General features: G+C 41.1%; 2 protein-coding genes across 7 annotated transcripts in view; both read left to right on the top strand.

Moving 5' to 3' along the window:
• Positions 1 to 1,858: 1,858 nt before the first annotated feature.
• LOC100195223 (RNA 3'-terminal phosphate cyclase) lies at positions 1,859 to 6,937 on the top strand. The gene is made up of 11 exons (XM_014216017.3): positions 1,859 to 2,324; positions 2,442 to 2,542; positions 3,056 to 3,199; positions 3,450 to 3,573; positions 3,803 to 3,861; positions 3,950 to 4,091; positions 4,374 to 4,495; positions 4,824 to 4,882; positions 5,957 to 6,051; positions 6,268 to 6,372; positions 6,494 to 6,937. The coding sequence occupies exons 1-11, from the start codon at positions 2,283 to 2,285 to the stop codon at positions 6,590 to 6,592; spliced, it is 1,092 nt and encodes a 363-aa protein (XP_014071492.1). The 5' UTR covers positions 1,859 to 2,282; the 3' UTR covers positions 6,593 to 6,937.
• Positions 6,938 to 16,612: 9,675 nt separating this feature from the next.
• Positions 16,613 to 22,993, top strand: part of LOC106613592 (dual specificity protein phosphatase CDC14AB) — a 54,819-nt gene continuing 48,438 nt past the window's right edge. For all 6 annotated transcript variants that reach the window (XR_014378983.1, XM_045687382.2, XM_014216013.3 and 3 more), the window contains exons 1-4: positions 16,613 to 17,108; positions 17,572 to 17,662; positions 18,093 to 18,168; positions 22,004 to 22,096. Coding sequence is in view for 5 of the 6 variants with exons in the window: in XM_045687382.2 (XP_045543338.2) it covers positions 17,012 to 17,108; positions 17,572 to 17,662; positions 18,093 to 18,168; positions 22,004 to 22,096 (357 nt within the window). In the remaining variant the exon portion in view is untranslated. The remainder of the gene's footprint in view (positions 17,109 to 17,571; positions 17,663 to 18,092; positions 18,169 to 22,003; positions 22,097 to 22,993) is intronic.

The following is a 22,993-nucleotide window of genomic DNA, read 5'->3' as shown; positions in this document are numbered from 1 at the left end:
TGCTTGGCAACAGTGGCGGTTCTAGACCATTTCAACTGGGGGGGCCAAGCTGGGGCCAGTTGTACTGTTAGAGGGGCCAGTTACATTAGACGTTATTGTTGTCATATCGTTTTCTTCACTGCATTGCAGGAATTAGCAGGCAAAAGACCATGTTCCGCGTTGCCACTGTCTAATAACGGATGTAAAAAAAGAACGATAGCAAAAATGTGTTATGTAAAAATTATTTCATACTCCACATTTAGGGGGGCCACAAAGGGGTCCAAAATTGTTGTCACAGGGGCACAGGGGCACAAGCAGCTCTATACAACACTGGTGCACTAGTCATTTGCACTGGCAAATGGTGGCAACAAATCTGCTGAATTAACTGATTCGCTTTCCATACACTCACTCCTATCGACACACTGACTCGCCTATACTCCGGTCGCCATATTGGGCTGCAGCTACCCATACTTGCACCACAGATAAAACAGTGCCCTCTGTAATTATTGGGACAGTGAAGCATTTGTTATTCTCTTGGCTCTATACTCCACAAGTTTGGATTTGAAATTAAACATTTACTTTGAAGTTAAAGTGCATACTGTCAGTTTTAATTTTAGGGTATTTTCATCCACATCGGGTGAACCGTTTAAAAAGTACTGCACTTTTTGTACATAGTGTTAACATTACAGTAACGGGAGGTTAGCATTCTTTTTTGGGGGGGGGGGGGGGCGTTATGATATCTTTTGAGAGGAAGTCCATTGATGGGAAGTGGGAGAAGATAGAGCTTGATGAAACTTGGCCAACATTCTTCTATTTTTGTTATTGATGAAACATTCGATCTCAAAACAGTTTTCCGTTCCCAAAACTGTAATACGTTACTAACAGAATGCACTAAGTTTTGTAGACTTTACCCTTTCTAAAAGTTACCATTTTTGTTTAGAAGGGAAAGGGCAAACGGCGTTATTGCACACATGCGCATCACAGAGTAGGCGTTCCTAACGGAAATATGCAAATACTTGCTAGAACGCTAGCTCGTGTTGGCCCTGCCCACCTCCTTGCTTTTTCTTCCCACTCTGCTTAATTTGCTCCCATTGGAAATGACACCTTCTGGTCTATCTTGGGTTATTTAACAAAATCTTTGCTTGCACTGAGTGGCGAATCAAGTTCATTTGACTGGAGTTATTGGACTAGTGGTCCACTAGTATATTCAGACTGGGCTACTAGTCTGTAAATCCAGTCAAAATAACCAACTTGATTTGCCACTTACCTTGGCTGTTGATTCACCAAGAACGTTTGATTACACTTTATTTGACAATAAATTAATAACACATTCCCTACATAACGTAGTAACACACAGTACAACAATCGCACGTTGATAATTCCGATATGTCACTTGCGATGAGATAATTTCGTGCCACTTTTTTCTGGGACTCCCTAAAAACACGCCACTTCATTATAAGTTACTTTTCACTAACCCTTTCCCTAACCTTAACCTGTAGCTCCTAACCTTATACGTTAATTATCCTAACCTGCGACGAAAAAGTCGTAGCTGTATGGAAGTGGTTTGTTTTTCGGGAATCTCTTCTTTTCTAGGCTTTTTTTTCCCAGCCATGGCTAGAAGGCATCCTTTTGTCAAATTACGGTCAAAAGTGTATTATTTTTTTGCATTTTTGCTAACCCAAACTCTTTTCCCAACCTTAACGTAGCAGGTTATGAGAATTAGGTTAGGGCTAGGAAAAGGATTCGCTAAAATGCAAGAACAAAACAACAACTTTTGACCTTAATTTGACTAAAATTGGAATCCTTCTAGCCATGAGCCTTTCCCCCCCACTACCAAGTTTGAACAGGGAGAGTGGGGTTCATTGCGTTGCTTGCTGATCACGAGTGCGCATGTGCTAACTATCAACAGACTCAAGAGTAGCAGCTCTGTGGTGGCAGCCTATGCTGAGCAATATATTCCATGGACATTTTTGAATAACATGTGAACATCCCAGTTCAAATATAACCCGTTTTTGGGACCATTGCGGAAGTAACTTTTTTCTCAGTGATAAGAAATTGCTTTAATTGATTAGGCCTAAGTACTACCGCACTGCGCAGTGACTGTTGGGGGAAGTTCGCGGCTGGACTTGCTGTATTGTCTGCCCCAGACACCGCCGAGTGTCTTCTACAAGCGCTGTCCAAGGCTACTTCAGAGCAGACCATCCACATTGGCGTGTTTTCGCATCATTAAAGACCGCAATAATACATTTCGTAGAGCGGTGAAGTCATTGAAAAGTATACATATTTGTCTTATTTTTTCAAAAATGGCCGCAGCAGTGGAAATGGACGGAAGTATAATGGAGGGTGTGAGTATTTCACACGATTAAAATACACTTTCTACTACATATTTTATAAAAATGGTTTGACAGTAAACTTAGGATATGTATTTACTGTGTACATTGTCATGTTTTGTCCTCTTTCAGGGCGGGCAAATTTTGAGAGTAACCGCCGCACTGAGTTGCATCAACGGCGCATCCATCAGAATACACAAAATCCGCGCAGGTAGAAGTACACCAGGATTAAGGTAATTAATTTAATAAATCTTTGCCATAATATCATAGAGGTATGTATAACAACAAACGCCACATGTCATTACTAATAAATGAAAGCTTCACTCTAGTCGCAGTCTATAGCCCTGGGGCGATCCCCGGCGACCCGATAGAAGTTTAGTGAATCAGAAAACAAAGCAAAGTTGGTCTAAAGGACCTTTCTTCTCAAAGCAGATGTAGCATTAACGTACGTCTCCGATAAACAATTGATAACGGTTTTACAGCCTTTATTTGTAACTTGTCTAATTTGTTTTATATTTAACGGCAGATGCCCTCGTACATTTTTCATGTGATCCTTTGTTGGTTAATGCGCAAGCACATGGCTGTTCACTTATTCCTATCAACAACTGAGCTAGCCTACTCAAATTTTCCTTCATTCCCTATGTTATTCTGCACAGATAATATCAAAGCCTACATATTTTTCTAGTGAAATAAGACGTTTGTTCCTTTCATTGTTAACCCGCCGCCCCCCTTCCCCTTTTCACAAGACCACAACATCTGTCAGGGTTGGAGTTGGTGAGAGACATTTGTTGTGGAAATCTAGAGGGTGGCACAGTGGGATCTACTGAAGTCACACTCATCCCTGGGAAAATAAAGGCTGGGAAGCACACCGCAGACCCCCAAACAGCAGGGTAAATCATGTCAGGCTGCTTCTGTTTTTCCAAAGTACACATTCAAATGGAGTATGGGACAGACAGTTTGTGTTGAAAACCTTGTAGTTACTATCAACCTGACATATTTGATACCCGTAGAAACACTATCCAAAACAATATCTAGAAGTGTCTAGAGAATTCAATACTTAATTTCACCAAACAAATAGGGGGAAAAAGGTACTACATTAGTCTCCTATCTAACTCGTACTTCCGTGTCGCTCTGCGCCAGGAGTGTTGGGCTGCTGCTGCAGGTCTCTCTACCCTGTGCCCTGTATGCTGACGGACCCTCGGAGCTCTGTCTGAAGGGGGGCACCAACGCAGACATGGCCCCGCAGATTGACTACACCATAAAGGTATGGTTAACCTAACCTGTGTTTGTAGAGGTGGTTGTAATGGGGGCTTGTGTTCATGGGAAATCATGAATTGGACTTCTCTCAAGTTGTTATATACCCTGTGTCTATAGATAAGCCCGTAGATGGACGGCTTGGTATATGACTGTCACTCGACATCCTCTTATTTGCCATTCTCTTATTGTTGTTAAATGCCATTGGAAATACTGTAATACATACAAATGTCTTCCAGGTATTCAAGCCCATCGTGGAGAAGTTTGGAGTACATTTTGACTGTGATTTGAGAATGAGGTTAGTATCCCTTCCCGTGTTGGAGAGTTGTTGGTAGGATAATACTGCCTGGCCCCCCAGAAAAGGACTGTTCTTCTGTCTCGAATAGGGGCTACTACCCCAAAGGTGGAGGTGAGGTGGTGGCCAAGGTAAACCCAGTGAGTGAGCTGAGCCCCGTCACCATGACCGAACGAGGGACCATCACCAAGATATATGGCAGGTCCTTTGTTGCTGGGGTGCTACCCTATAAGGTACAGCACAAAGGAATGGCTTTGGGTTAGAATTGCCTAGGAATTTTACATTTCAGTTAATGTTTTACCTGTGTAATAATGTAGTACTCAAGTAATGGAGTTGAGTGGTTTTTCATCCTTATTCCACTTGTGTACTTACAAACAATGAATTAGATTTTTCTGGACAGGTGAAGTTTACGCCACGGAGCAGTTCCTTCCACCGATCCATGTGCTACCCTCTATGCACGTGGGAGAAAAAAAATTAAGTACATTTTGAGTGAGCTCATACTTGTTTCCCTCCAGCTCGCCAAGGACATGGCAACGACGGCGACAAGAGTTATCAGGAGAGAGATAAAGGACCTGTACATAAACATCCAAACGCTGCAGGAGAAGGACATGGCCTGTGGGAGCGGCAACGGCATCATGTGAGCTTATACCTGACGTTTTACCGTTACGTGAACCCTCTGACTGTAAACGCTGTCAAAAGACGCCAATACCCGTATGACCTCAGTAAACCTGTATCAGTCACTATGCCAATGTTTTCGGTGACGATCCTTATCAAACCACTTGCACTAGTAGAGGGTGTATTGATGGTGTCATCTGAAATAATGTTGTCCCTAGTTTGGTGGATAGACGAGAGAAGGGTACTTTTAAATTATTATTATAACTTTTTTTTTACTGCCATGGGCGATCTGCCGTCTTAAATGCTTTGCAGTTCTACCTCATTTTTGACATGTTGTCTACCCTCACCAGAATCATCGCAGAGTCTTCCACGGGCTGTATATTTGCAGGGTCAGCTCTTGGGAAGAAAGGTGAGAAATCCACTGTTCTTGTGCTTGCTTGGTCTGTTAAGTGTACAGTACACGATGTGCCACTAGTCGGCAACATCCGACAGAGAATGCCTAGCATGTTAGCTCGGATGTGAAACTGTAATATCTGATTGGATGGTGAGTGAAGTAGTGCTTCAACATGAACATTTCTAAGGCCATACAGGGAAGCTGTCAACGGTGGAGAAATAGGAAAATATAGAGAAAAGGGAAAATCTTGCTCATTGTATTTTGTTTGGCAATAGTGGCTACTATTTTCAAATTGCCATCAGCAGATGCATCCGTAGGTCGTTTTTTTTTAGATTGTCTGTTTCTGCAACAACAGTTTGTTCTCTTGGGAGCAGAGTTAGGAGGCGTGTGCAGTGCACCTGTTAAGGGAAACAAATGACTCAAGCTTAGAGTAAAGGCGTTGGCATGCTTTGAGCTAAGCGAACCGAACGAGTGTGCTCACATACTCCCTTAGGCAATATTACTGTTTGTCCGTTTTGACACGCAGTAGCCAGTATACACTTCCTGAAAATAGTCAGAATTAATCTAAGATGACTCAAGAAATCTGTCGGTTAATTTTGACGTTTTTGCAGAGATCTTAGTCGCACAATTTTACAGTAAACAAAGATGTTTGGTGCAATATTTCTCAATGAAAAAATTTGAATGAAAACGAGTTCTCTCGTTGAATGACAAGTGCTTTATTGAATAATCCCTACTGTGGACCAATCAGACGAAGGGGCGTAGCCATCGGCTTGCCTTGAGGGGAAAAATGTGTGTCCGGACAGACACCATTACCGAAGTCCAACGCTAACTAAAATGTCACAAAATCTTGTCATAATATATGCGCAAACTCTTCCGAACTGTTTTGTCTGGGAAGCATGCAGACGCCATAAGAGGCCTGCTGATCTGGGATCAGTTTTGCCTTTTAGATTATAATGAAAACAATTACAAGGGGGAACCTGATCCTAGATCCCACTTCTGCTCTATTAGACACCAAAAATACGGGTCCAGATCTAAAAAAATAAAAATGTAATTCAATTTGACAACTAATGCCTTTCTCCTATGCCTCAGGTGTGTATGCAGACAAAGTGGGCTTCGAGGCTGCAGAGATGCTGCTCAGGAATATAAGGCACAACGGCTGTGTGGATGAGTTTCTCCAGGACCAGGTTAGCAATGACACACACACCACACACACACCGGTATTTCACAACGCAATGTTAGGTGTCGTCCTGTAAGTGATCTATACTAATTGTAAGTAAAGTGAACTTCCAAGTTGAATAGGTGCTTGACCCCTGTCTTTGCCTTACTCTCCATCTAACAGCAGCCACTTGAACTTACTCTATTTAGTCATACTGAACTCTTTGTCTTACACTTTCTGGCAGCTCATCCTCTTCATGGCCTTGGCGAATGGCACCTCCAGAATCCGCACTGGCCCAGTCACCCTACACACACAGACTGCCATCCATGTGGCAGAGCAGCTCACCCAGGTGGGACCCAAATTTTTTTTTAATTTATTTCCAAAGACGCACATTTTTTAATGTTCATGGTTTTATAAACTTTTATAAAACCAGTCAACTTTTCAATAGAAAGTGTTGTCCTTATTCCCAGGCTAAGTTTACAGTGACCAAGGCAGAAGATGAGAATGCCAGCAATGACACCTACATCATCGAATGCCAAGGAGTGGGTGTCACCAACCCTCATTTCTAGCCACGCCCATGTGTTGTCTCCCCACCCCTTTTATGTTGACATCTCCACCTTCAGTCGTGGATAGAAGAAGAGGCACTGGAGAGACTTGAGGACTCATAGCCGATACACTACTGTGACGTCACTGAATAGTCTGACGCTGCTTCTATTTATATTATGATTTATGGCCCTTGTGGCTCGATATTCAAGCAAATTAATTATTGGTTTAGAAACATTCAGCCACATGAGTTGGTTATCGTTGTCCTTTTCCCCCTATTGCATTAACTATCATTACCCTCTTAGCTTGTATAACTCAGGGTATTAATGCCTTACACTGTTATAATAAAAACCTTCGATTTCTGCGTAGAAGTGGTGTATGTTTCAGCAGTTTGTTGAAGCGCCTTATAGTGCATACTGGCTTTTACGACAAACATATTTTCATGTTCTTTGTCCCTAGTTTATCGTTTTAGTTCCATGCTGCTGTCCTTTCTTAGGTCAATTAATTATATAATTTTTTGTTGATGGTCACTAAGGTAATGCAGACTAGACTGCAGAGGTTTGTTGGCTACTGTATTAGTCATAACATTAAAAAAATAATACAATTTGGAGATTTTTTGCAACTTTTTTTGTAAACATTTACAAATAAAAATCTTTCCCAGAACAGGAGATGATTTTGAGTAAAATATTTTTCACAGACCTGGATAAATTGAAATATGTAGCTAGAAGTTAGTCATCAGTGATAACTCTTATTTTTTAATATTTTTTACTTTTCAAATTTGTATTTATTTTTTACCCCCTTTTTCTCCTCAATTTTGTGATATCCAATTGCTATTTTGTCTCATCACTGCAACTCCCCAACAGGCTCAGGAGAGGCGAAGGTCAGAGTCATACGTCCTCTGAAACATGACCCACCAAACCGCGCTTTTTGACACCTGCCCGCTTAACCCGGGAAGCCAGCCACACCAATGTGTCAGAGGAAACACCGTTCAACTGATGACCGTTGTCAGCCTGCAGGCGCCTGGCCTGCCACAAGGAGTCTCTAGAGCGTGATGAGCCAAGTAAAGCCCCCCCGGCCAAACCCTCCCCTAACCCGGACAACACTCGGCCAATTGTGCACCACCCTATGGGACTCCCGGTCACGGCCGGTTGTGACATAGCCTGGGATCGAACCCAGGCCTGTAGTGACATGCCGTGTCTTGGACCACTGCGCCACTCGGGAGGCGCGACTCATCACTCTTAGTCTGTCATAATGCAAAATATCATTTGTGATTCAAACAAATATTTTAAGGACAGGTTGGCAACAATTTAATTCCAGTCAATAACTTGCTCCAAAAATCTAATTAGATGTGCTTGAGAGAAATTAAATAGACATCGCATGGAGTTGCCTATCAGATATTAATAACTATCTAGCTGACCCAGCTTGATAGCATGGTCTTGTTATACTTGCCACCTAATGATTTAACAGCAAGAAGAACCCTTTGGCACTACAAATGTTGAGGTGCTTAGGCTGTGTTTACGCAGTCATGGTGATCTTATTCCAGATAACTAGCAGAAATAGTTGCAGGTTTGTCTGACTGGAAAGCATGCAGTCTACACTTTCAGTGAAGTGTAGACCTATGGAAAACCTTATGTAACTGCTGGCAAAGCTGACCTTTTTTCCTTCCCGACTGCGGCAACTTGACAGAACCTTTTCAATAAACTCTAAGTAATGAAAATATAATGAGAAGGTAAACTATTGTATGTTTTAGCTTTGCTCATTGAGTGGTTATGCAAGTAAGTGGTGAATGTATGAGGGCTTAAGGGTTTATGGCAAGGCTTGTTGCTCAGCTCCTTTTGTGGCCTGTTCTAACCGCTTTGACTCACCACCCCCAGATGCAGGGACAATAGAGAGGAAAGAATGGGTCTAGCCCATGTGAATGACTATGCAGATCTCTTTGGTGAGGAGGTTGTGACCACTGAGCTTTATTCAATCTCTAGTTATTCACAACAGTCATGTGCATCTGTTGCTTATAGAAGTCACCAACTCCCTAATTTTACTCTCTTGTGTTTTAGATTGAAAACAATGCCGTTTTTATTGGAAGCTCACATACCGAGTTGTATACCAATTTACAGTACATCATAAAACACCCTCTCAAGACAAATCCCTTGGTCTAATACTCCTATGGCTGGGTGGTTCTTTAGAATATACTGTACAGATTAGAGGAAACTGCATGTACAACCATTCCCTTCTTTGAGTTCCGTGTTGAGCAGTGCAGGTAAGCCTTCTCCCTACAGCTACAGGTTCACTTGTCCTGTTTTTCCATGATGTCAGATGGGCAGAGTATCATGTCGTCTCCACATGACCCCAAATACAAACAAGACTCATCAATGCATGGTGTGTGAAATAATACACAGCACACCACTGCAATTAAATGAAAAATGACCAGCATTTATAGGGCAGATCGATATCTATCTATAGAGAGGAAATAAATTAGTGGCTGATAAATCTGAGAGAAACTTGAAATTCACACCGTGGCTGCATTGTAACAGGAACACCATGTGAGGGCCAATCACATTGCAGTAACCTGAGGCGGTTACCTGACCCCACCATCCCTAGCTTTGCGTTCCTCCGGCACACTCAGAGGTACAGTACTCACAAAGCCCCTCTATCGTTTGGTAAACATCGATCATATTCTGGGGTTGGAAGGGGCACAGTGATCCACAGAGTTGTCGCTGAGGCCCCGGGTGGCCCCCAAACCTTCCCTTTTGCTGTACTCCAATGTAGGCATGTCAGACGTTGTGTCCTGGAGGGCCCAAGAGCACAGTGACTGGAGCCAACCTGCAGCAGCAGCACCTCAGCAGGTCTGGATCTCTCTAATAGCAGGTGAGCGGGATCGATGGAAAACATATTCTCTATCTCATTGCTGCCAGATCAACCTTTACTAGCATCTGGGATTGGGATTTGTTTAATGTGGTATCTCTCATTAGCTCCAATTGATTGGCAATAACCATATTATGGGATTTTTTTCTGTGAGGGGAAAAGGTACAGTATTTATTGCAGTCTATGATTGAATGAAGTGAAACAAACAGCTGCTATGACAAATGACATTCTATCACAGATACATGATTGATGGATACAAGAGAAAAGAAAAGACGTGTGGTCAACAATGAAATTACTTGATTTTTAATGACCCGTGATCTGGGCAGGAAAAACTCTGGACGTTACTGAGGTAGCCTCTTTGAAGGACGGTTCACTAAAAACACAAATGTATATGATTTTGTGCTTACCTAAATAAAGTAACAAATAACCCTGAGTACGCACATAGGGTCAATACGTTGAATCAACGTTGAGTCAAGTCATTTGAATGAAATTACGTTGAACCAACATGGAATAGACGTTGATTTGGCGTCTGTGCCCAGTGGGTGTGCATGATGGCAATAAAACGGGTTTGCTTTCAGTCCACTCTCACTCACATCCTCTCATTGTGGGTGACCCACATAAACACTGGTACGAGAGGATGATACCTAATTCTAGTGTCACAGTTTACTTACTTGTGTTTCTATATAAAGATAAATTCCATGTTGAGGGTGAGATTAAGCTGAGATCAAGCTTGGTAGCGTATTGCATTGAGTTAATCAGATAAAACAAGCACCATCCCACATCTGAGACCAAGGGAGTGAATTCGGTTCATAGCCCCGACTCGATGATCCCAAGTCCAGCAAACAACATCTTAGCCATTACTCCAAGAGGTGCAAACTTCTTGACGAGGTTGCAAAGTAGGTGTTTGGCTAAGGTCGCTACAATATTATCTTAAGTTTCAGTTGCTCAACCTATATATTTATTTACTCCTATATACTGTAGTCCATGGGCCAGAGGGCCAAATTTAACATAATTGTCCACTTTGGGGTGAAAGAAAGAAATTAGAATAAATATTGTTATTTATCTTTTATTGTAAGTGCAAAATTGTCCTCCGTAGTGGTCATTGGGATGTAAATATGAACAAATATAACATTAAAGTCAATGGGTACAGTAGGTGAAAAACAGTTGCGACATCCGGGTGTCCGCTACAGAGGACATTTCTTGATAAGCTCTTATTTAATGGGGAAAAAAGTATTACACAGTGCTGACAACTCCCTTAACTATTCCTGAGATATTCACTTACCAGAAAGAATTTGAATATCAAACTCACAAAAATGTTAATTTCACACACTTCTTTTCAAATGTCCACAGAATGTGCTAATTTTGACCTCAGACATTTTTTTAAGAACCAGGAAGATGAAGCTTTCAAGGTCACACCCCCACACGTGATATCATTGAAAGCCTACAATGTCCTCTTAAAGGGACAACAGGACTTAATACAGTGACTGTATGGCCTCAGCGATACGTACCAAGAACTGATGTTCACTAGAGAGGACAAAAATGAATTGCTGGGTCTCAAGAGGCTATGGGCCCTTTAAAAAAGAAAAGCTGCACACTCTAGGAGCAATCATTTACTTCCAATGTTTCGACAGCCAAGCTGTTTTCATCAGGGTATAATCTCTATTGGCCGACCTTGGGGGTTCAAAGGCCATACATGGGGGTACATCAAGATAGAGCGCCACCCATTACAGCTCATTCTATCAACACATGGTACCCCAGCTGATAACTACACCAAATGTCATACAGAACAAGGAAACCCCATTGGGAAAGCTTTTTAGCTACACTGAACAAAAATATAAACGCAACATGCAACATGCAACAATTTCAAAGATTCTACTGAGTTACAGTTCATATAAGGAAAGCAGTCAATTGAAAAATGAATTATGCCCTGATCTCTGGATTTCATATGACTGGGAATACAGATATGCATCTTTTGGTCACAGATACCTTGGGAGAAAAAAAAGAAGAAAAAAGGTATGGGCGTGGATATGAAAATCTGTCAGTATCTGGTGTGACCACCATTTGTGCGACACATCTCCTTCGCATAGAGTTGATCAGGCTGTTGCTTGTGAATGTTGTCGCACTCCTTTTCAATGGCTGTGCGAAGTTGCTGGATATTGGCGGGAACTGGAACACGCTGTCGTACATGTCGATCCAGAGCATCCCAAACATGCTCAATGGGTGACATGTCTGGTGAGTATGCAGGCCATGGAAAAACTGGGACATTTTCAGCTTCCAGGAATTGTGTACAGATCCTTGTGACATGGGACCATGCATTTTCATGCTACAACATGACACGTCAATGGGTCTCAGGATCCTGTCACGATATCTCTATGCACTCAAATTGCCATCGACAAAATGCAATTGTGTTCATTGTTTGAAGTTTATGCCTGCCCATACCACCATGGGGCACTCTGTTCACAACGTTGACTATTGCAAACCGCTTGCCCATCTGCCCGGTACAGTTGAAACCTGGATTCAACTGTGAAAAGCACCCTTCTCCAGTGTGCCAGTGGCCATCGAAGGTGAGCATTATTTGCCCACTGAAGTCGGTTTTAATGCCGAACTGCAGTCATGTCAAGACCCTGGTGAGGACGACGAGCATGCAGATGAACTACCCTGAGACGGTTTCTGACAGTTGTGCAGAAATTCTTTGGTTGTCCAAACCCACAGTTTCATCAGCTGTTCGGGTGGCTGGTCTCAGACTATCATGCAGGTGAAGAAGTCGGATGTGGAGGTCCTCGGCTGGCGTGGTTACACGTGGTCTGCGGTTGTGAGGCCGGTTGGACAGCCAAATTCTCTAAAATGACATTGGAGGCGGCTTATGGTAGAGAAATGAACATTACATTATCTGGCAACAGCTCTGGTGGACATTCCTGCGGTCACTATGCCTATTGCATACTCCCTCAAAACTGTGGCATTCTGTAGTGTGACAAAACTGCACAACTTAGTGGCCTTTTATTGTCCCCAGCACAAGGTGTGCCTGTGTAATGATCATGTTGTGTAATCAGCTTCTTGATATGCCACACCTGTCACGTGGATGGATTATCTTGGCAAAGGAGAAATGCTCACTAACAGGGATGAAAAAAATGCGCAACATTTGAGAGAAATAAGCTTTTTGTGCATATGGAACATTTCTGGGATCTTTTATTTCAGCTCATGAAACATGGGACCAACACTTTACATTTTGAGTTTCTATTTTTGTTCGGTGCATATAGATTTAGTCTATAATCAGTCCCAGCAGCCCATTTTCAAAATGCCCAAGTATGTCTGTTATATGTGGGTGATTCCGCACGAAACTAGAATAAAACAGGACCATGATTTTGGGGATTTTCACAATTGTATCCATAGAAGGGTCCTTTGGAGGAAGGATTCTTGACATATATTTGACGTTTGCATCTTAAAACATAATTGAGAAATAATTAATTGACATTGGATCATTTGACATTTTGGGCTTACCCAGGCCTCCTTTAATAAGACACCATATAGTTCCATCTGTTGGTGCTACATAGCAAAAATTGGTGTCATGCGAAGCTTTACCACTTGCTCTAATATGAGTAGTGTTTTGATTTCAATAACAATTTCTTATATTGATTTATTATTATTGAAAAATATAAACATTAATATTGAAAGCATGCTGTTTTTGATATGGCAATTGTTTTATATACAGTACCAGTCAACAGTTTGGACACACCTACTCCTTCCAGGGTTTTTCTTAATTTAAAAAAAACTATTTTCTACATTGTAGAATAATAGTGAAGACATCAAAACTAGGAAATAACACATGGAATCATGTAGTAACCAAAAAAGTGTTAAACAAATCAAAATATATTTTATATTTGAGATTCTTCAAAGTAGCCATCCTTTGCCTTGATGACAGCTTTGCACACTTTTGTCATATACACTGCATTCTAACAAACTGCCGATAATGAGGGCATCAACTCACATAGCTAGTGAAGTATTAAAGCTTCAGCCTTTATAGATGATGTCTAGTTCCACTATTTATGGAAAAATTGTATATTTTAGTTTAGGGCTTCTGCAATATGTAATGGTTAGTGGCTGCTGAGGGTTGTCAAGGGCATCAGCAATAATCCAATTGCTGAAAGGCTGGCTTTTTTTCTAATCACCAGTTGCATAATTTCAATTAAATGTGTCAAGCAGCCACTGAACTAATGGCTACAAAATGATTAGGTAACATACTTCATTAAATAACATGTAAGGTTGAAGGTTACAGAGCATCGTTTTAAGGTGGTCAGGGACAGAAGAGCTTATGAAACACCAATGTTCCTTTTGTGTTTACCTAAATCTTTGCATTATCATGCTGAGACAACACAACAAATGGCAGAGCACACCTTTCAATTTGGAAACTTGGTTATTCACCAGCAGTTTTCCTCTTGTTATATGTCACTCACTGACAGTCACTCAATTAGCCCATGTCAGTTAACATTTTGAGATTGGTTACTTAGTCTAGCCAGCGATCTTAACTTGTAGTAATCATGGCCGAATTACCGACCGGGCACGCAGGGCACGTGCCCAGCGGCCCTGATCTCCAGGGAAACTGCAATGAATTTTGTTAGTCACTCTCATTCAGATATCATATTAACATGGCATAAGTTATGGCAAAATGTGTAGAATTGCAGGAAATTAGCTGTAAAACAACAACAAAAAGTTATGTAAAGCAAACATATTTATTTACCTTTTGTTAAAGAAGCACTTTCAAACTTTTAAAAAATAATTTCAGCCAGTAGTTTTGAGAGGTGCTCAGGAGCCAAAAGTTGTCCCTGTTTTATTTGTGTAAAATGTCATCAAATTGTGCAAGCTGATTCCGGTCATCAGTCGAGCGGTGTTTCCTCTGACACATTGGTGCATCTGACATTAGGGTTAAGAGAGCAGTGTGATAAGAAGTAGGCGGGCAGGCGTGTCATGTTTCGGAGGACTCTGGAGCAGTGGAAATGATGAAGTGATGAATTCCCCATCTGGCAGTCCAACGGACGAATCCGGGAGAAGGATATCATAAGGTGAATGCACCAATTTCTAAGTCGCTCTGGATAAGAGCGTCTGCTAACAGAGGAGAACGCTAACAGAGGAGAACACGGATGCCAGGAGACTATGCACTATGCTACCTGCCCGAATGCATAGTGCCAACTGTAAAGTTTGGTGGAGGAGGAATAATGGTTTGGGGCTGTTTTTCATGGTTTGGGCTTGGCCCCTTAGTTCCAGTGAAGGGAAATCTTACGCTACAGAATACAATTACATTCTAGACGATTCTGTGCTTCCAACTTTGTAGTAACAGTTTGGGGAAGGCCTTTTCCTGTTTCAGCATGACAATGCCTCTCCGCACAAAGCGAGGTCCATACAGAAATGGTTTGTAGAGATTGGTGTGGTAGAACTTGACTGGCCTGCACAAAGCCCTGACCTCAACTTCATTGAACACTTTTTGGATGAATTGGAATGCCGACTGTGAGCCAGGCCTGATCACCCGACCTTACTAATGTTCTTGTGGATGAATGGAAGCAAGTCCCCGCAGCAATGTTCCAACATCTAGTGGAAAGCCTTCCCAGAAGACTGGTGGCTGTTATAGCAGCAAAGGGGGGGACCAACTCCATATTAATGCCCATGATTTTGTAATGAGATGTTCGACGAGCAGGTGTCCACTTACTTTTGGTCATATAGTGTATGTAGAATGTTCTATTGTTGTTTAATAGTCATTTTCAATTAGTATGCGAACATTTTAATTTGTGTCAACATTATTTTATCAGCCGGCGAACATTCTATTGTAGCTACAACATATATAAATATGTGAAAAACATAGAAAGCTACTTTGTTGGAGAGGTTATCATATCAATTTGGTCAGGGGCTTGTGGGGAACAATTTAATACGATTAACCCTTTGCTACCCAAAAGTGTACAAATCTTTCTGCTTGCCATGGACCAATAGTTCTCGGCGGTTTACATAGCATTTTATAAACTGGGTGGTTCGAGCCCTGAATGCTGATTGGCTGAAAACCATGGTATATCAGACCGTATACCATGGGTATGACAAAACATTAATAATGTTGGTAACCAGTGGTGTAAAGTACTTAAGTAAAAATACTTTAAAGCACTACTTAAGTAGTTTTTGGGGGTATCTGTACTTTACTATTTCTATTTTTGACAATTTTTACTTTTACTTCACTACATTCCTACAGAAAATTCTGTACTTTTTACTCCATACATTTTCCCTGACACCCAAAAGCACTCGTTACATTTTGCATGCTTAGCAGGACAGAAAATGGTCCATTTCGCAAACTTATCAAGAAAACATCCCTGCTCATCCCTACTGCCTCTGAATTGGCTGATTAACTAAACACAAATGCCATGTTTCTAAATGATGTCTGAGTGTTGGAGTGTGATCCTGGCTATCCGTAAATAAATACAAAACAAGAAAATTGTGCCGTCTGGTTTGCTTAATATAAGGATTTTTTATTATTATTTGTACTTTTACTTTTGATACTTAAGTATATTTAAAACCAAATACTTTTAGACTTTTACTCAAGTTGTATTTTACTGGGTCATTTTCTAGTAAGGTATCTTTTACTTTTACTCAAGTATGAAAATTGAATACTTTTTCCACCACTGTTGGTAACCAGTTTAAAATAGCAGTAAGGCACATCGGGGTTTGTGATATATGGCCAATATACCACTGCTAAGGGCTGTGTCCTAGCACTCCGTCATGCCTTAGCACAACCCTTAGCCGTGGTATATTGACCATATACCACACCCCCTCGGGCCATATTGATTAATTAATCTTTGTTAACTCAGATGTAAAATATTGTGTAATTTGGTCAGTTGGATGCAGAATCTGCTCATGGGAAATCTAATAGCATCTCATTCTCATTATGTTATTTTGCATATCCTGTCAGCTATAACTTTGTCAATAATTCACTGGGCCATGCTGAACAGGCATACAAAGTGTGTTACTCATATAGGCCTGTTTATACAGTGTTACTTACACATACTGTTATAGAGTTTTTATTATACTGTTTACTGTGCCCTTAACTCCATTGTTGAGTATAGGCACAGTGATTTTGATCGCTGATTGGTTGAGGTAGACATGACCTGGCAACGTGCCTTTGTGTGGTGATTGGATGGTTACCATGTGACGTCCCGATCCGCAATCATGGCAGGGAAAAGATTTGTGCGGTGTCGGAAATAAGTGAAGAGGACGTCTGTTGTTTGTTGATATTTTCCTCCGTTGTTAACGCAGCGCGGAATGAAACCAAGAGGCATGCAAATATTTTTTGGTGCAGGGCTTCACTTTATCCTTGGGCATGGATTTCGAATTGGAATGTCCAAATGACGTCTAATTTATTCTTTCAGCCTAGACAGAGTAGAGCAAAGTGCGTGGCTAGCAACTAGGATAGCTTCTGTCTATCCAGCTAACTTCATTACTGTACTTTAAAAAAATATATATATCTATATATATATAGAATAGTCTGATACCGTTATCTAGCTAACTTTTTCCCAGTTTACTCGTTAACTTATTTGCAACTTGTGTCTGTGTCGATGCCTCTCGACAGTCTTAAACATTCTGCTATTCTTTCAACTTTGTTTAAAATGGCAGACGACATAGAATTGATAGGAGCTTCTGAATTTATAAAAGGTAAGTGGAAATCAGGTAGTTGTGTAAACTTGCTAACGTTAACTAACAGTTATCAAGTTTGCCAACTCAATAACGTTAGTATTTCGCCAACCTGGCTACTGACTAGTTAGCGCGAGCGAGCCTTTGCACCTCGCGAGCCAACGTACTGGTCAGGCTCCTCTCTGTCTGTGATTGACACATGTGTTCGAGAACTGCTAACTTGATTACTCATATTTTCAAAGTAAATGAAACTAGCGAATTAACCTCCATTTTGAGTTTAAAACTGACATTTGATTGAACGTAGCAAGCTTCGTACGGCAAGTCAGCTACTTTTTAATGACGGCTTGCGGGAAGCGAGTGATACAGTCGCATGAGTAAAAACAATGTTGCCATAAACGCATTCTTCCTTTGTAAAGTGTGTGGTGGATGGCGGTTTTTATGGTCCCGCAATGTTTGTTGTTAAATGTGTCCATGTTTTTTTCAGATCGATTATATTTTGCTACCCTAAGAAGCAAACCAAAAAGCACTGCAAACACGCACTACTTCTGCACGGATGACGAATTTATCTATGAAAAGTAAGTTTTGTCCTCCCTCCCAGAATCTCTTCTCACTTTCATTCGCTTCAGTGCATTTGATTAGCTACACTTTATTGCGCAGCGGCAACAAGTCGCTTGGGCTGTTGAGGAGCTTTCTTTGCAATTATGTAACAGCTTTTCATTATACGTTTTCCAATTCAGATTAATAAAACCATTGTGTTCCACTCTGCTTGGGGTTGACCAATGGTTTGCCTAAGTCTAACCCTCCCCGCTGAACAGAAAAGTAAAACCAACTAACTGTCTGTGGTTACAATATACATATATTTAATTGATAATACATATAACAGATGGGGTTAATTACTGAATAGGATAGCTTAGTCATCTCTGTATTAGACATTTCTATTTAGAATATCAAGAATTGAAATATGTTTAAGTAGTCTGACATTTTTAAATGTTCATTATATTTCAGCTTCTATGCAGATTTTGGACCCCTCAACCTAGCCATGCTGTATAGATACTGTTGTAAACTCAACAAAAAGCTGAAGGTAAGTCATGTGCCTCTATCTCAAGCATTACCTCCCTCAGTAAGAATGTACAATATGCATCTGCGACAACAAAACCACTTGTGGAATTCTACCTCCCACACCCTAATTGACAACTGCAAGGTTTGTGACATTTGAAAACATGGCAACGCATACAGTAGTGTGTTTTATGGGGTTAGTTATTAGATAATTACAAAAACCACACATTTTTCCCTCGCCTAGAGTTTAGTTACTTGCAAGGACAGTAATAAATTCATAGGCCCTCCCAAACATTTTTCTGTTTGGCAGTGCCTCGCATTGTAAAACTTGAAGGGTAGGAATGGAATGAATGGACAAAACAAAAGTCCTCAGACCGTGTAAATTAGGGCTTTGGCAAAGTTATTTGTGTTCTTTTTTTAGCCACCCTACACCTGTCCCAAAGCTGCGATGTCACTTTCCGTCGGACAGAGAGAGTCATTGGAGATGCCAGGATAAGCTGGTCCTCATTGCACCCAGTTGGTCAGCAGTTTTATTGGGCTGACACAACACCACAATCTAGTCCAACTTGTAGTATAAGCTACAGCTATATTCTTGTCTATTCTGGAGCCTCCAAAAAGACTGATTAGATAATACTGTTTGTCATGTTTGGTGCAAATGAAATCGGAGTGTTATCACTTTTGGTAACAGGAGAGGCATTTTGTTTATAGGTCTACCTTTGTTATTATTTGTTGATGTGCATTAGAATTCGAGTTCAATCAGGGCCTGGCTTTTATCCAGGAGTAATTACATTGTTGCGGTTTATGATTTATAACTCCATTTTATGCCAAGATTTTACATGAAGTTAGTTTGTTAGGCTAACCTGAGTATTTATGAGTTCTTATTGACATTCCGGGTACATCAATTCTCCAGATATGTTGCTTGTTCAGCCATCTCAATTATCTTCAAATTTAAGTGGGGTCTAGGAGATGTGAAGCACTAGCTAGGTCTACTCAATTTTAGTTTTCAATTGCCCTTTTAAGGCCAAAACCTTTACAAGACCCTAGTCAAGGGGAGGTCCCATCGCTTTTGTCTAACTTGGTTATTCTCAACTGAATGGGTCCAGGGTGTCTGAGTAATAAAAAAAACATGTATTTATTTTTATTAAAAACAAATACTCCAGTCTGACCTTAAATGACATAAACCAGGTAGAAATTGTGTAGAAATTCTGAATAATTAAAAAAATAATAATGTTACCTCAGACTTTTGTTCATTCTTCAGTCACAGTATCTTTAATATAGTGCTGTTAGCAGTGCTATTTTGGTTGATTTTGTGGTCTCAAACCAGAGTTTATTAACATTCTTCATCAAGAATATTAGTATAATTTAATTATTGAAAATGAAAGAGATGGGCATGTTGTTCCATTGACGTATAATTGCTACATTTACCATCAATTATAGCATAAAAAAATAGTTTTTCAGATTGTATTTTGGTGATTTATTTTTTGCGACTGAAACAACTTGGTACAATTTGGGTCCCGAGGCAAAACCAGTTGAGAACCACTTGTCTAACTCATGTCTTTCTACCACCTTGTGCATGTAACTCTCAGATAGTGTCATTAATAGAGGTTCTGCGTCTGTCTTTTTGTCCTGTCAATTTTCCGTCGATGCAGACAATCTGTAGGTCTGTCATATGTAGATGTTGGTCAATGTTGAAGGTAAAGTCTCAAGCAAGCATGATGTTTTTACCACTGTCATCCCCCCTATTTCTGTCCATGCCACCGCGCTTCGCCCTCCGGTGTTTGTTATGAACAGCTTGTTGCCTTAGGGACGGCATTCCTTTGAACCTCACTGGTTTGGATCTGCTGCATGACAAGCTGAGTATCGTCTGGAGAGAAAAAGACAAGGAAAAGTGGACAACCCTGATTGAGAAATGCTGAAATTGTACAGTTTGGAGGCTGAAATGTCCGAAATGAGTCAGGTTATCCCTTTGACAATTACGCTTTGACCATCCCACACCTGTTGGACCTGAGTCCATTTGATTTGTGTTTTTGCCCCCACTCACCTACCCTGTTTCCACATCCTCTCACCACTCATGCATGTGTCTGGCCTGGCCTCAGTTTCGTCTAACTTAACCTGTTTAGTGATGCATTTCAACAGTTTTTTTACCCTGACCGTTACCCAGAGAGGATCAAGGAAGTGTAAACATCTCTTGTGGTCACTGCTCACTACATTTGAAGTCAATAGATTCAATCCGTTTCCCAAATAATTTCATAAACATTACAAAACCATAAATCAAATCCATCCACGTGTATTGCTTCAATATCTTGGAGGTTTAGGCCTACTATTTTAGGTCTAGGCCTACATCTTCTAGCAAACCTTGTTAGATAGTCTGAAGTATTTTACATATGAAGTGAAAACATTACAGCAGATTAAGTCTGTTTTCCCCCGAATCCAATATAGGCTATGTTTTCGTGGTTACATTTCTCTGTCATATAGCAATTTACTTTCTCTATTAAGACTAGCATATTGGTGGCATGAATGCAACAAGTAGATCACTTCCCTCAGGCCTAGATGATGGTATTGATTCATGACCAGGCCCGATGTCTTTTGCTATGGTAAAATATTCCTCCCACACCGTCCAATGGAAGTTGCTGCCTCTGTTTTCCTCTGAGGAAAAGACTGAGGTCATCCTTACAAGCCTCTGCAGTTTCATTTCCATACCACACTTCAATTAGTATAGAGACTTGAGCATGGTGCTCCTCACATTTCTGGTTAGGCCTATATAGCACCGACTGGATGTGTGTCTATGGATGTGTCTATGGATGTGTGTCTTCTAGCTTGCCTTTGCTGCTTCCAAGTGCTTTGGCCCCCTCGGGCAGTGATTCTGAATGAAAACACTGACAGCGGCACAGACACTGTCACACACACCTGCAGCCCACCTGTCCTGCCAGCGGTGGCGACGTCCTGTCTGCATCAGTACATATCAGGGTTTTTCTGGATCAAAAAGGGGCTTAGGTGGTGGTCGCTGCAATGGGTGTGTGGCAATGGGTGTGTCGGCCCCCATCTTGCGGGATTTAGTGAATTCTTAAGCCAATTTCCTGCAATTCTACAAATTTCTCCATGGCGCTGAGAGATTTGTGCAGTTTTAAAGCAAATTTCCTGCAATTCTATGCATTTTGCCATGGCTAATGCTGTTCTTTTGCTGAAACATAAAATCAATACTGCGAAATTCATTGGTTTTGGATTTTTTTTTCAATTCTCCCTGACTGTCTAGCTAGTGATTGTTAGTTCTCAAAGATTTATAATTCTAAAACAAATTTACATCTGATTTTAGTCATTTTAAGTTTACACTGAAAGCCTTTTTCCATCCTGAAAATGACGTAAAAAAAAAAAGTTTTTTTCGTTTTTTTCCTCTATTTTTTTTACAGTTTGTCCTGGGCGGCCCGAAAACACTTAGGCGGCCCGCCCAATGATTTCAATGGCGGAAAAAACCTTTCATATAATGTAATATCATATACAAGCCAGAACTAGATGTGCTTTCAGGTCTATTAATTAGCTCCAAAACTGCCATGTTCTTGCATCTTTCTCTTGAGTAGAAAATAGGAAGCTGACGAGTTCATCGTTGTTGATTTCTATTTACTGCCACTAACTGTTTTATATAGGCCTAGCGTATGTTTATGCCACATATAAATACATGATCATGCATAGGTTGTACAGTACTATGGTCACCTAACCATTGTTGTTTAGACATGGTTTAGTAGAGTTTGACTCATCCAGTGTTTGAATATCTTGATCAATTGTTCTAATCTAAATGGCTTTAATGTGAAGTTTTAATCGTTTAGTTTTTTTCCTTACGTGTGTTTTCTCCTTTTTGTCTGCAGTCCTTCACACTGACCAGAAAGCGACTCGTACACTACACCAGCTTTGACCAGCGGAAAAGGGCCAACGCTGCTGTTTTAATCGGTGCCTATGCTGTGAGTATCCTCTCTCTCACTCTCTGCAGGGAAAGGAAGTTATGCAAGGGGAATAGTGTATTTTGGTGCATTACGTCATGCTGCACCTCCCTAAGTAATGCAGCTCAACTGCACATTTCCCCTAGTGTATTGTTTTTATTTTGTTTTGGCGCTATTGTTGTCAATCAAGGCCTTTTTTGAGTGCTTCTTTCAGCCAGTGCAGTTTTAACCATGCTAGCCAGGTCTGAGTCAGAACAGAAACGGATAGGAGCTGCTGATATATATAGTCAGTCCTATTGTCCTCAATGTCCTGCCATAATGGCCCTATCTTCCAGCCCTTTTGAATGCCCAGCAGCTCCTGTTGCACTAGGCCCTATTCATTTGGCCCCTTGCTGCCATCCATGGTTGAAGGCTGTCCTTTCGCTTCCAATCAGATACCAGCCTTGACTGTAATGTGTGACGGCATCCCCTGCCAGCTGGCTGCTCTGTCACGTGGCAGTAAACGAGGGGATTTATCTGGTGCTTCTGTTGCTGTGCTGTGATGATGACATGCCTTATGACAGATGCCGTAGATGACATGATGATTATCTCCGGCAATGTGGGTCAGTAGTGTTTCACTCAGTGGACTGTGCCCAGTCCTTACCCCAAGACGGAGGGGTCAGCGTCGGTCATGACAACCTTTGTATGTAACTTAAGGCCCTACTCAGAATATTTCCATTGTGATGCCCAGCATCTAGAAGCTTTAATAAACCTGGACTTGACCCTCCTCTAAGGTAAACACAATATAGGCTATATCAGGCTTCATTCTGGTTTCGGCCCTTAATGGCTAAACGCATGATTGATAAACCACAGTTGTTGTGTATCTCAACCATGTTTACAGTTTCTTAACTAGCTAGCCTATCTAAATCCTCAAGTAAT

This window comes from Salmo salar, chromosome 10 (assembly GCF_965601325.2).
Source record: "Salmo salar chromosome 10, fSalSal1, whole genome shotgun sequence".
NCBI classification, from domain to species: domain Eukaryota; kingdom Metazoa; phylum Chordata; class Actinopteri; order Salmoniformes; family Salmonidae; genus Salmo; species Salmo salar.
Note: the sequence above shows the minus strand (reverse complement) of the source record. Positions and strands in the feature narration are given on the sequence as shown.

What these genes read in the sequence shown, in the direction of transcription:
- LOC100195223 (XM_014216017.3), top strand. Translation starts at nt 2,283, where the DNA reads ATGGCCGCAGCAGTGGAAATGGACGGAAGTATAATGGAGGGT. An exon ending in GCAGACCCCCAAACAGCAGG is followed by an intron (nt 3,200 to 3,449) that starts GTAAATCATGTC and finishes GCTCTGCGCCAG; the next exon opens with GAGTGTTGGGCTGCTGCTGC. An exon ending in TGGCAGAGCAGCTCACCCAG is followed by an intron (nt 6,373 to 6,493) that starts GTGGGACCCAAA and finishes CCTTATTCCCAG; the next exon opens with GCTAAGTTTACAGTGACCAA.